General features: G+C 35.2%; 1 protein-coding gene across 1 annotated transcript in view; it reads right to left on the bottom strand.

Moving 5' to 3' along the window:
- The window catches only part of LOC306882661 (cadherin-23-like), a 258,486-nt gene that overhangs the window by 55,376 nt on the left and 190,344 nt on the right, over nt 1-12,766 (bottom strand). The window contains exons 17-22 of the mRNA XM_079437468.1: nt 11,890-11,962; nt 10,367-10,483; nt 9,403-9,515; nt 9,081-9,188; nt 1,898-2,087; nt 653-798 (exon numbers count right to left, since the gene is read on the bottom strand). Coding sequence (XP_079293594.1) covers nt 653-798; nt 1,898-2,087; nt 9,081-9,188; nt 9,403-9,515; nt 10,367-10,483; nt 11,890-11,962 — 747 coding nt within the window. The remainder of the gene's footprint in view (nt 1-652; nt 799-1,897; nt 2,088-9,080; nt 9,189-9,402; nt 9,516-10,366; nt 10,484-11,889; nt 11,963-12,766) is intronic.

Genomic DNA, 12,766 nt, shown 5'->3' with positions numbered 1-12,766 from the left:
TTTGAATATATTTTAAAATGTCATTTATTTATTCTAATGTATAAAAAAAATTCAGCACATGATCCTTCAGAAATCATTCTAATATGCTGATTTGCTGCTCAAGAATTTTTTTTATTATTATTATCAATGTGAAAACAGTTTTCTTGATTAATAATTATGTATATTTTCATTATTATAATTAATTAAAAGTTCAAATAAATAGCATTTATTTGAAACATACATTTGTGTAATTTTACAAATGCTACATTTGAATAATTTAATGAGTCCTTGGTGAATAAAAGTAATAATTTCATAAAAAAATGACTGGCCCAAACGTTTGAACCGTAATGTAATTAAACAGAAGCAAAGTTTTATAATAAATATAATATTTCTGGTCATTCTATGTGGGGTTGAAAGGATGATTTTTCCACCATAAAGCGAGTTATTGACAAAATGTCAAATACACTCCTTTGCATAAAATCAAAATCCCTTAAGATCTCTGGCCGTCAAGTTCAGTTGCAGTTTTGCTTGGTTTATTTCAAAAATACATTTTAAAATCAGAAATTGAACCCAGGTCCCCTTGCATACTAAATGAAATGCCAGTCTTTGCCTGTTGAATATTTAATCAGTGACTCCTAGTCCCTGTAGAGACTTCAACCAATCAAATACTAACCCTGAACACAGATGATCCAATAGGAAGCCCCTCTGGTACTTCGGCGACAAAAGGGAGGTTTAAAAAGGCAGGATCATTATCGTTGAGGTCCAGGAGGTTCACATACACCGTAGCGCTGGCTGAAGAGCGCAGTGGAGGCGTCCCACCTGAGGAGGCCAGCACAACAAAGAGAACACTCACATACTGCATAACTTGTCTGTTTTCTCTAGTCATTAGATCCACTGAGGAGGAAGAAATTCTTAAAACTGAAATGTCAGTTTATATTGTCAAACACAAAACAGACTAACAGAGGAGGAAGCACAAATTTGAGAAAACAGACAAATCTAAGGATGTGTTTGGAATGGAGTACTAGCTTACTACTTGGTGAATACTGTACAGTATATACTGCATACTATTTTTTTTTATAATAAGTGAAACAGAAAGCATTAAATAATGATAAACATTTTAAATAATACTTATTTTGATATATAATATTGTGATTTTTTTTTTTCAAATGCTATCACATGGATATCTTGCATTTAATGAATTTAGTAAAAAATAAAATATTTTTTTTATATGATTTTGCCTAAATATGTCTCAATATATTTCATGGAAGTTTGATCAAATAATGAGTACAAAAGAAAAATAAAATGAAATTCTGGTTAATTAAAAGTTTGTGAAAAGTCAAGCAAACCACACTGGATACAATATATATATATATATATATATATACAATATATATATATATATATATATATATATATATATATATATATATATATATATATATATATTTTTTTTTTTTTTTCACTATAAATAAATCTCTTCTGCATTTATTTGACTAAAAATACAGAAAAATTAAATAAATAAAATACAATTTACATGTTTAACTGTTTTGTATCTTATATTTTAAAATATAATTTATTCTTGTGATGAAAAAAAAATTAATTCTTTGTGACATTATACATGTATTTATTGTCACTTTTGATGAATTTATCACCCCTTGCTGAATAAAAGTATTATTTTAGTCTCACTGACTTCAAACTTTTGAATGGTAGTGTATGTAATAAAGAAAGTTTGCATACTGCAATTGGTAAGACCATTATGCTAGAATGCTATTCTGAACACATAGACTAGACAGGAAGACAGCAAGACAGGCTAGACAGTCCGGAAATAAAGAAACTGAAAGTTGGCAACTGTAAAACTATTTTTATTGTGACCTCAGAGACAGAGTGAGGCATTATGGGACAGGTGAGAGTTGCTTACGGTCGGTAGCGGAGACAATGATGGTCCTCATAAGCTGTGCGGACCGGGCGTTCTGACTCTCTCTGTCCAGCACCGCCCCACTGGTGCGGATCTTCCCGGTGTTGCGGTTGATGGTGTAGAAGGGGTTCTCTGGATTTATAGCGTACACCACCGTCCCATTATCACCATTATCAGGGTCCACCGCTAATACCTGCACAGAGAAGCAGAAGAAAAATGAGTCTAACGGCACAAAACTAGGTGCTAGTCGCAGAAATTAAATCCCACCAACCCTCTCCCTACAGAACAGCATGATGGGAGATTTATGCATGGGGCATAACTGTCTAAAACCCTGGCTGATATATTTTTTTAAAGAGCCAATCAATTATTCACAGTGCTGGTGGAAAAGCACTGAAAATCACTTAATTGGTCATTAGAGAACAAAGGTTCTGTAGGTCTATAATTATTAAAACAGGAAGGACCAGACGACTGTGTTCTCCATTGATTAGAGTTTAAACAGATGATGTAGAGCACAGGTCTAATGTAAAGTTTATCTAATTGATTTGAACTCTGAGGGGGACATTTCACACATGCATTTACTCAGACATGTTTATAGACTATTTTAAAGGTGATGTGTGTGATTTTGTGATGTTAAAATATGTTCTCCTGTCCCATACGGTGGCCGAGAGAGCTCAATGCACAGCAAATAGAAGAAAAAAAACACCTGCAAATTAAGAAAACAACTTCATCAATTTGACAACGCACGCACTGCAAATGCTCACAACACAAACAAATAAAGAAATGCACTGCAAATACTCAAAACACAACCAAACAAAGAAACGCGCTGCAAATAAAATTGTGAGCATTTGCAGTGCATTTCTTTATTTGTTTGTGTTGTGAGTATTTGCAGCACCTGCTGTCAAACTGATGAAGATGTTTTCTTGATTTGCTGGTGCTTTTTCTATTTGCATGTTTTTTCTGAAGTTGCAGCGCATTGAGCTCTCTCGACCACCGTAGTCCCAGCTTAATGTGCAGCCGTTTGCAGGTCGATTCCCCTGAAATGTTTGAAACACTGCAGCGTTTTCAAAACACTGCAACAAAGAGATGCATTGCAGAAAGTCCACATTGCTTTTTTAAGGAAACATCCAATGACAAGGGGCTGTCAAGGTTCATAAATGATAAAAAGCACCATAGAATAAAAGTATTCCATATGACCTGTATTTAAAGTCTTCTGAAGTCACACAAATCTGTGTGAGAAACAGACTGAAATTTAAACTGTGATTCAATGAAAATGGCCTCTCATGTTGTATACACTACCATTTAAAAATCTGGGGACAAAGAAAGACATCTCTGAAAGAAAATAATACTTTTATTCAGCAAGGATGCATTAAATTTATACAAAAAAAAGAACAACAAAGACATTTATAATGTTAGAAAATATTTATATTTCAAATAAATGCTGTTATCTATTTATCAAAACAATTTTTTTTTTTTTGAAGGATCATGTGACACTGAAGAGTGAAGTAATGGCTGCTAATTTTTTTTTATTTATTTTTTTCCCCCATAGGAATAAATTATATTTTAAAACATATTCAAAAAGAATTTAAAAAATATTTCACAATATTACTGTATTTTTTAATCAAATAAATTCAGCTTTAGCAGGCTTCTTTCAAAAAAATTAAAACATCATACTGACCCCAAACTTGTTGCGTGAAAAAGAATAGCTTGGAAATTCTGTTAAACATCAGTTTACATGACATTACATTACATTTATTCATTTAGAAGACACTTTTATCCAAAGTGACATACAAATGAGGACAATAGAAGCAATCAAACCTACAAAAGTGCTGAGACAAGTCTTGGTTAGCATAACGCAGTACACATAGCAAGGTTTTTTTTTTTAAATAATAAATAAAAATTAAACAAGGATAGGTAAGTGTTAGTATTAATTCGCCACCAACTGACCAATTAATACTAGCACTGACCTATCCTATCCTAATCTTTTCTATTCAAAAAAATTAATAAATAAATAAATCCTAGCTATGTGTACTGTGCTAGACTAACTGAGACTTGTCACAGCACTTGTATGCTGTTGCTCTCTCATTGGTCTGGTTGCTTCTATTGTTCCCCATTTGTGAGTTGCTTTGGATGAAAGCATCTGCTAATTGATTAAATATAAATGCAAAGTAAATGTAGAAAAAGAATAGGGAACGCTAGTGTTAGAGGGTCATTTTTTATAATAAATAAAAAAGAAAACAAGTATATAAAATAGAAAAACAATAGAGAATGCTAGTGTTAGAGGCTCTTTGTTTTAAAGGAATGACATGATAGAGAATAAATGATTACAAAAAATATATATATATTTATTTTGGGTGAATTGTTACTTGATTAAACCACACTATACCACTGTGTTGAGTGGTAAGTGGACTGATGGATTCAGAACCCCTACCAGAGTGTAGAAGTCAAACATGCTTTAAGACATTTGGTTTTTACATCCACTGTTCTGTGATTTAAATTATCCATCTATTTCTTCCTTTGTTCTGTTTTATCTCTCTCTCTCTCTCCTGCACGGTGTCCAGCAGGGTAATCAAGTATGCACTTGACTCTGGGCTACATTTTAATTAGTCATCGGAACCTCCTAATGAAATTCAGGACTGGCTTGTTAATTACCAGACAATAAGGGGCATATTTAGCCAAAGACAGAGCCAGTATAAAACACCTAAACATTTACAAGCAGAGGGTTAAAGTCCAGGTTTCTAGAGGCCTGACCACATTTAACTGGAACCCATACTAAACCCACGTCTCAAATTCAACAGTTTTTCCAATATATTGTAAAACTGTCAGTTTGCATTTAGTTAACTTTTTCCTCAGATGCCATGGCCACAGATTTTGCTCACAGTTTAGATTATATGATTTGTTTTGCGTGCAAAAATGCTACTATATGTGCATCAGCCTGCTTGGATACAAAGTTGTTTAGCATATAATGAAACTTAAAGGTTAGTGGCAATAAATATTTAAAAAAAATTTGAGTTCTGTTTGAGGTACAAACTGAAAATTACTGAAAATTCACAACTTCTGCTATGATTTGAGTTACATATATGGAATAATTAACACATTTCACTTCTGAATTGATAGAAATTCTGCTTGCATAGTTCATAAACATTTTCTGTCTTTAATATTTCTAGTCTACAGGGTGGGCCATTTATATGGATACACCGTAATAACATGGGAATGGTTGGTGATATTAAAGTCCTGTTTGTGGCACATTAGTATATCTGAGGGGGCAAACTCCTCAAGATGGGTGGTGACCATGGTGGCCATTTAGAAGTCGGCCATCTTGGATACAACTTTTGTTTTTTCAATAGGAAGAGGGCCATGTGACACATCAAACGTATTGGTAATGTCACAAGAAAAACAATGGTGTGCTTGGTTTCAACGTAACTTTATTCGTTCGTGAGTTATTTACAAGTTTCTGACCACTTATAAAATGTGTTCAATGTGCTGCCCATTGTGTTGGATTGTCAATGCAACCCTCTTCTCCCACTCTTCTAAGGGGGTCAGATCGGGAGACCTTGGGGGCCATTCAACTGGCCCACGATGACCAATCCACTTTCCAGGAAACTGTTCATCTAGGAATGCTAGGACCTGGCACCCATAATATGGTGGTGCACCATCAATGGAAATCTCAAGGCCACTGGATACTTGAAATTGCTACATGATGATGTGTTTCCCTCTTTATGCACTGAAGCTGGCACGTTCCCTGAGTTTTTCTAGCAAGATGGTGCACCACCACATTATGGGTGCCAGGTCCGAGCATTCCTAGATGAACAGTTTCCTGGAAAGTGGATTGGTCGTCGTGGGCCAGTTGAATGGCCCCCAAGGTCTCCCGATCTGTCCCCCTTAGACTTTTATCTTTGGGGTCATCTGAAGGCAATTGTCTATGGTGTGAAGATACGAGATGTGCAGCACCTGAAACTACGGATACTGGATGCCTGTGCTGGCATTTCTCCTGCGGTGTTGCTATCAGTGTGTGAAGAGTGGGAGAAGAGGGTTGCATTGACAATCCAACACAATGGGCAGCACATTGAACACATTTTATAAGTGGTCAGAAACTTGTAAATAACTCACGAACGAATAAAGTTACGTTGAAACCAAGCACACCGTTGTTTTTCTTGTGACATTACCAATAAGTTTGATGTGTCACATGGCCCTCTTCCTATTGAAAAAACAAAAGTTGTATCCAAGATGGCCGACTTCTAAATGGCCACCATGGTCACCACCCATCTTGAGGAGTTTGCCCCCTCACATATACTAATGTGCCACAAACAGGACTTTAATATCACCAACCATTCCCATGTTATTACGGTGTATCCATATAAATGGCCCACCCTGTATTATTGTGGTAAAATTGATTAAAAAAAAAAGTAGGTCAAATGGTCTCTCTTGTTTAATTGGGTGGTTCTTGGCCAGAATAAACTGTAATCTGGACCATCTTTTCAAGTCAAGTGATTTGTATTTATATAGAGCTTTTTAGAATCCATGTTATTTTAAAACAGCTTTAAATAAAAGCATGCCTTAATGTCTTAAAACTCCCTATGAAGAAGCCAAAGGTGACGCCTATATGCCAATAGCCAAAAGTCTGGCTTATTGAGACTGTGTGATATTTAGTGGCAGGCAAATCTGAAATCAATGATACCACAGTAATGGCAACAAAGTGGCAGTTAATTTAAATTAAAACAGCTGTCAACACTGAAAAATAACAGAAAACGTGTGTAGTCATCAGAATTTCCCCTATGATTACAAGCCAATGAACCACTTTTAGTGCTATTTGGCACCACTTAAACGAGTTTGTTGTAGTAGCCTGCATGGGAACCTGGTAAACATAATGTTGCTTCCTGGTGGACTGATAACCCTGTGAACCCTGACTCATGGAAATACATCAAAGCTAGTCAATCATATTACAGTTTAAAGGTGACCTCTTTTGCAAAAATCACTTTTATAAGGTGTCTGAACACAGTTGTGTGGCCGCAATGTGTGAAAACAACCAGCCTATAATGGTAAAAATCCACCAACAAATTGTTTTATAATCCCAATAAATAATAAACAGTCTCTCAGAACAAGCGATTCCAGATTCTCCCTACGTCCACATTGTCATAGGGAGATTTGTGACATTCTCTGCCCTATTAGCATAGACACAGCCATGAGTGAGAAGCAGTGGTCCGCAATTACAGTTTTCTTGCTGTAGCTGCTTGTCAGTGCCAAAGAGGCATTTCAAGTGTTGTGTTTTGGCATGCACAAATGAACATAGGAGTCTCCATAGACTCCCTCCATCAGAGCCGCTGAGAACACTGTGGTTAAATTTCATTTTCAGAGGAAATGTCCTGGAAAAAAACGGTAAAGTCCCATGATTGTGCCTTTCATTTTACGCCAGACTGCCTCACAAACAATGGTAATTTCAACGCTGGATTTTTGCAAAAGTTGATTCTGAAAGAGGGATTAATACTAAGGATGCACGACATTATCAGAATCGGAATAAAGGCTTAAAATGTAAACTAAAAATAATTTGTTTATAATTTCCGCACAGGAGAGACATGGTGTTGTTTCAAAACCAATATAGGGAAATATATATTGGTATCGCTATCGGCCAAAATGATTTAAAAAATATCGGCATATCGGATGTTGGCAAAAATCTAATATCGTACTTCCCTAATTAATACCAACGCCTAGTGCGTGAATGGCAGCTCCAGACAAAGCAAGAATGTCATATTTTGTTTTCCAAAGCCTTTCTGAAAGAGCGTCTTGGCACTCTGTCAGGGCAATATTGCTAAAGCTACCACCGTCTCTGCCTGTTTTCACTGATGCTGCCTTCACGTTCTACCAGAATGATTGTAAATAGGAACGTGGTAGTTAAAAATTGCATATGAAAGCAATATGAAGTCGACCGCTTGAGAGTTTCTGACATTTTTGGTGTGTGAGATTGTCTGTTGTTGCCGGTTTGCATGAGCTCTTGAAGCTCCGCCCTCTTCTGAAAAGGGGGCTGGGAGCACCAGCTCATTTGCATTTAAACACAAAAACTGTGCGTTTTGGTTCATGCTCTAAAAGTGGCAACTTTGACAAGCTATTTTGCGCTAAAACTTAACATACACACTCTGGAGACATCAGAGACTTATTTTACATCTTGTAAAAAGGGGCATAGAAAGTCACCTTTAAGATTTTGGAAACCCTTAGCCTCTTCAAAATGGTCCCTGGCCGTATGAGGCTGAAAGTAGAGATGGTGTGCCTTACATTAACATATGAAATAATTTATTCATTCACCAAAGGAGGAAAAACCCCTCAAGAAGACCCCCTTCAAGCAATAGAGTAATATGAGAATATAGAAATCTCTGTAAAACGTTCCAAGGACACCGAGGTGAGAGCCCACTTTGAATTCAGCTGCAAAACTGCAGCCGATCAAAGGCAGGGACAGGGGGGGGGTTTCTCCAGACGGAGAGGAGATGGAAACTTGCTCCTCTGGGTACGGTGGGGATTTGACTCAGAGAGAAACTGTAAGACATTATCACTCATAAAATCAACTGTCAACTATGTTTACCTGCTGACACTAGGTTCAATCCGCTGCTTCAAAACTGCCAGTGTTTCTGTTTCTTATTTCATCTACAGGATTCGATACACATCTTATATGATGGGATTTTAGTCTTTTTGGTGTCTAATCAGACCATGACTCTCTACTTCCTAAAAGGGGAATGATTCACTTATGTCTTCACCCAAAATTCATTCACACTTGATTTCAATTAAAAAATCATGGCATGTCAGGTTTGATGCCAGACCGCATTTTAAAATGGACAAATTAGAAAACACTGAATGGAGAATGAGATCTGAGAGCAGCACCAGACAGAGAAATTGATCAGTGAAAAATGTATAATAATTATAAAAAAAAAGAAATTCAGGATGTTATTCAGGTGTTACATTTACACAAAAATAAAAAAATGAAGACATATTCCTCTAAAAACAATTTAGTTATTATTGTATTTGTGTTTAAGTTGAGAGGAACTGAAAAACAAATGTATCACTAGCAACCTTCACGTACAGGTCAAAGGTCAGGTTGTTAGGTCACAAGAGAATTCATTTTATATATTTTATATTAAGTTTATAAGCCAGTTTGTGGTCAAAAAGTCAGTTCAGAGGTTAAAGGTCAGATCAGTGCACTCACAGTAATGACGTCAGTATCGATGGGACTCATCTCCACAACATTTGCTTGATATGGTTCATCTCGCCACATGGGGGCATTGTCATTTATGTCCAGAACAGTGATGTTCACCTGCAGTGGACAGATGCACAGATACTTAAAACACAGATTGCTTAAAAATTTGAAGAAAACAGACACCCCTAATAGACACCTAATTTCAATAAATAATTAAATATAGTATTAATAATAATCACAATAAACAAATCTTCTTACAAGTAATACACAGTAAGCTAACTTATAGTTGTCTAAATGTCTATCGAAGGTGGATCAAAGGGTCAGGCATTACCGTAGCAATGCCGGTTTTCTGCTGTGGTCCAACCCCTCCATCCACGGCTCTTACGATCAGAATATACTCAGACTTCATCTCTCGATCCAGAAGAGCTGTGGTAGTGATCTCTCCTACACACACATACAGTCATATTCAGCTTGGACACATATGAACCTGTTACAGGCAGCTGGACAAAACTCAAAACGTGGTGATAATGTACATAGTAATATTGTTGCTTCTGTTTAGAATTGCAGTTTTGATTTTTGATTGAGTGGTCCACATATAATAACATTAAATCAACCAATGAAATCAGTTTGGGGCAGGGCTACCTGGATTATTTGAAACTTGTTCAAAAACATTATTTTACACCAATTCTTCCAAACTTTTAAAAGAAAAAAATACATATTATGTGATATGAAAATCTGTAATAATTACTATAACTATACTAAGTGAGAAAGAATGACAGCACTTATTTATTTGTTGTCAATATACTCTTCGATAATGATCCAACACAGTGTGCAAGCAGCTGGCTATATTAATGTACGTAATTTCTTCATGCACATGGGAATTCTGTTTAGGAGCATTTATTTGGCGCCAAGTAAAAATGGCACAGAAATTGCAATGTGCCTAGAGTTTACATTTATTTTCAAGACTCTCAACCTTTTTGTTTTGACTTCTTTTGGAAGGGTTTTTGCATTTATCAGAAAATTAATTTAAAAAGAAAATAAATAAATGAAAATAATATAATTAAATAAATATATTTTATTTAAAATGTACTAGAAATAATTCTTAAAAAAATAAAATAAATACAAATTTTAATTTTAATAAATAAATAACTACAATGTAAATGGCAACTAACACTTGCACGTGGGACAAGCAGACATGATTACTGACTGTTATTTAAAAGGACCTTTGATCTGTGAGACCCCAAAGCGAGCATGAGGGTTAAAGGGCAGGTGTGAATGTGTGTGCCGTTGTCCACCTGAGCGAGTGTTGAGTCTGAACTGTGAGCTGCCCTGCAGGGAATATATGAGGGAGGCCTGACCAAACTCCCGAGACGCATCCAGATCTGTGGCGTTCACAAACAACACCGTCGCTCCTGACACAGAGAGAGACAAAAGAGAAAGGTAAGAGAATGTAAACAAGCCATCACATAATAAATGTGTGAGACAGACAGCTGTACGAAGAGAAAAAACAAGATGAAGTGACAGACAGGCAAAGCATGAGGGATGGTCTTCAGACAGGAAGTGGTTAGTTAGTGTGCAGTGCTGTGCATTGATGGAGACAGGGATTTCAGGATCATCAGAGTGCGTTCAGTACCCGTGACACACACAAGCGCACAACAGAGCAAATGTAATTTCCTTTTGATGATTGAAGACGAGTCTATTGTGTGGAGTAAAAGCACCGAGTGAATAAATGCATGAGAATCATGTCTTTTTCCTCTGCGCACCACCTTCTTGCTCAATTAAAACACAATGATAAAAAGAGAAAAAGAAAGAAAATAAACCAAGACAGAAACAAATATCTTGAAGGAGTTTTGTAATATGTCCAGAATGATGCAGCGCACAGAAAAAAAAAAATAGCAGCTGAATAGACGATATTTGCACACTGTGAAGGAAACACAGTGCTTGTCATGTGGTGTGAATGAGAAACACCATTGTTAATTAATTTGTGTTTCTCCTTTTGGAAGGAGTTGCACTCAATAGATAGTTAAATAAATGCAAGAAAAACAAGTCCAATAACAAATCATTATACAAACAGACATAAGAAAAAAAAACTGAATTCGGTAAGCAAATACTACAATGAGCACTATTACTCACATAATACTAAAAAAAAAAAAATGACCACCACAAAAAGAAAGCATTACAAATGACACCATCCCTGGCAAATAGTGGTACATTTTATCAAATGAAATAAAAAATTATAATAATAAAAAAAATAAAAAAATAAAAATAAACGATTAGCACAAAAACAAAACTTTACAATGACAACATCAAAAACAAATAGTGGGAGATAAAATTATATATATATATATATATATATATATATATATATATATATATATATATATATATATATATATATATAAAAATAAACTAAAATTAAATAATAAAATAAAAAAATAAAATAAATCAGCACAAAAACAAGAGTGGATGGAATCTGTGTATTAAGCAGTTTAGGCGAAATTAATTGTACAACTTTAACAGGTTTAGAATAAAACTGTAACTAGATTCTCTAGGGAGCATTTGAGCTTTTTGGTTGTGGTTTTGGGTGGTCAGAACTGAAACAAAACTACCAACAGCCTTTGTCCTAGCTCTGGGAAAACAGCACTTATTCACACAAACCATTATATTAGTGTGGAACAGAACTAGTGTACAGCTGGCTGAGCATTGTAAATCATCACTGACAGGAATCCACTTATGCTGTCATGAGGTTTTGAGCACTGTACATGTGCTACATGTTGATATATTCTTCCATTTTTTGATAATATTATTGTAAATGTACCTGCAATGATATTCTCGGCTATGTTGACGATGTAAGACGGGAGGCTGAACTCGGGTGGGTTGTCATTCTCATCCTGCGGAGGAAGATCAGTGTATCAGGTATCTAAAAAGTCTTTAAATATTAACTCATTAATTTTCCACAGGGAAAAAAACAGCTTTTGGTTATAATTAAACGTATTGATGGAGTGCTTTGGGGGTTTAATGGAAACTCACAGGCTATGGCAATGGGAAATTATTCAATATCAGACGCATACACTGTTTTACCACTTTAATTCAGTTCAACGTTCAGTAATAACACACACACACACGGACGTGGATGTGTCAAACCCCTGCTGTTTTTCAGATGAAATGTGTCTAATCGGAATCATAATAAAAGAGCAGAGAAATGTCAGAGAGAAATTATCCATGGATTAACCGTTCTAGTCAATCGACCTCAGAGAAAGCATTTCAGGTAAATTTTTAAATATACCAGGTTTATAATATATATATATGATAAGCAGTTAAATGTGTTGGTTTACACACAGAGAAAAGTGTAAGCTTTTAAGAAGTCCAAGAATAAAATGATTAATTTACATGTTAAAACTGATTTACAGAACTTTTTTTTGCTGTTTTCTAACAGTTTGGACTTGAATAAAGAAAGAAAACTTGCAATTAACCTTTTCACAGGCATTTTGTTTTCATAGTTAGACAAATATCGTGATGTATCATTATATGATTGTCTAACAATATATCAATTATCGCATAATTTGTATTGTTAAAAGCGCTATGCAAATAATATTGACTTGACTTGATATATTCCTTTCAGAATTCTTTTATCTATAAAAAGTTCAAAATATTAACAGAATTTATTTGAATAAAAATCGTTTGCAAAATTATAA

Source organism: Barbus barbus, assembly GCF_936440315.1.
Source record: "Barbus barbus genome assembly, chromosome: 16".
NCBI lineage: Eukaryota > Metazoa > Chordata > Actinopteri > Cypriniformes > Cyprinidae > Barbus > Barbus barbus.
This window is presented reverse-complemented; position numbering and strand designations above follow the sequence as displayed.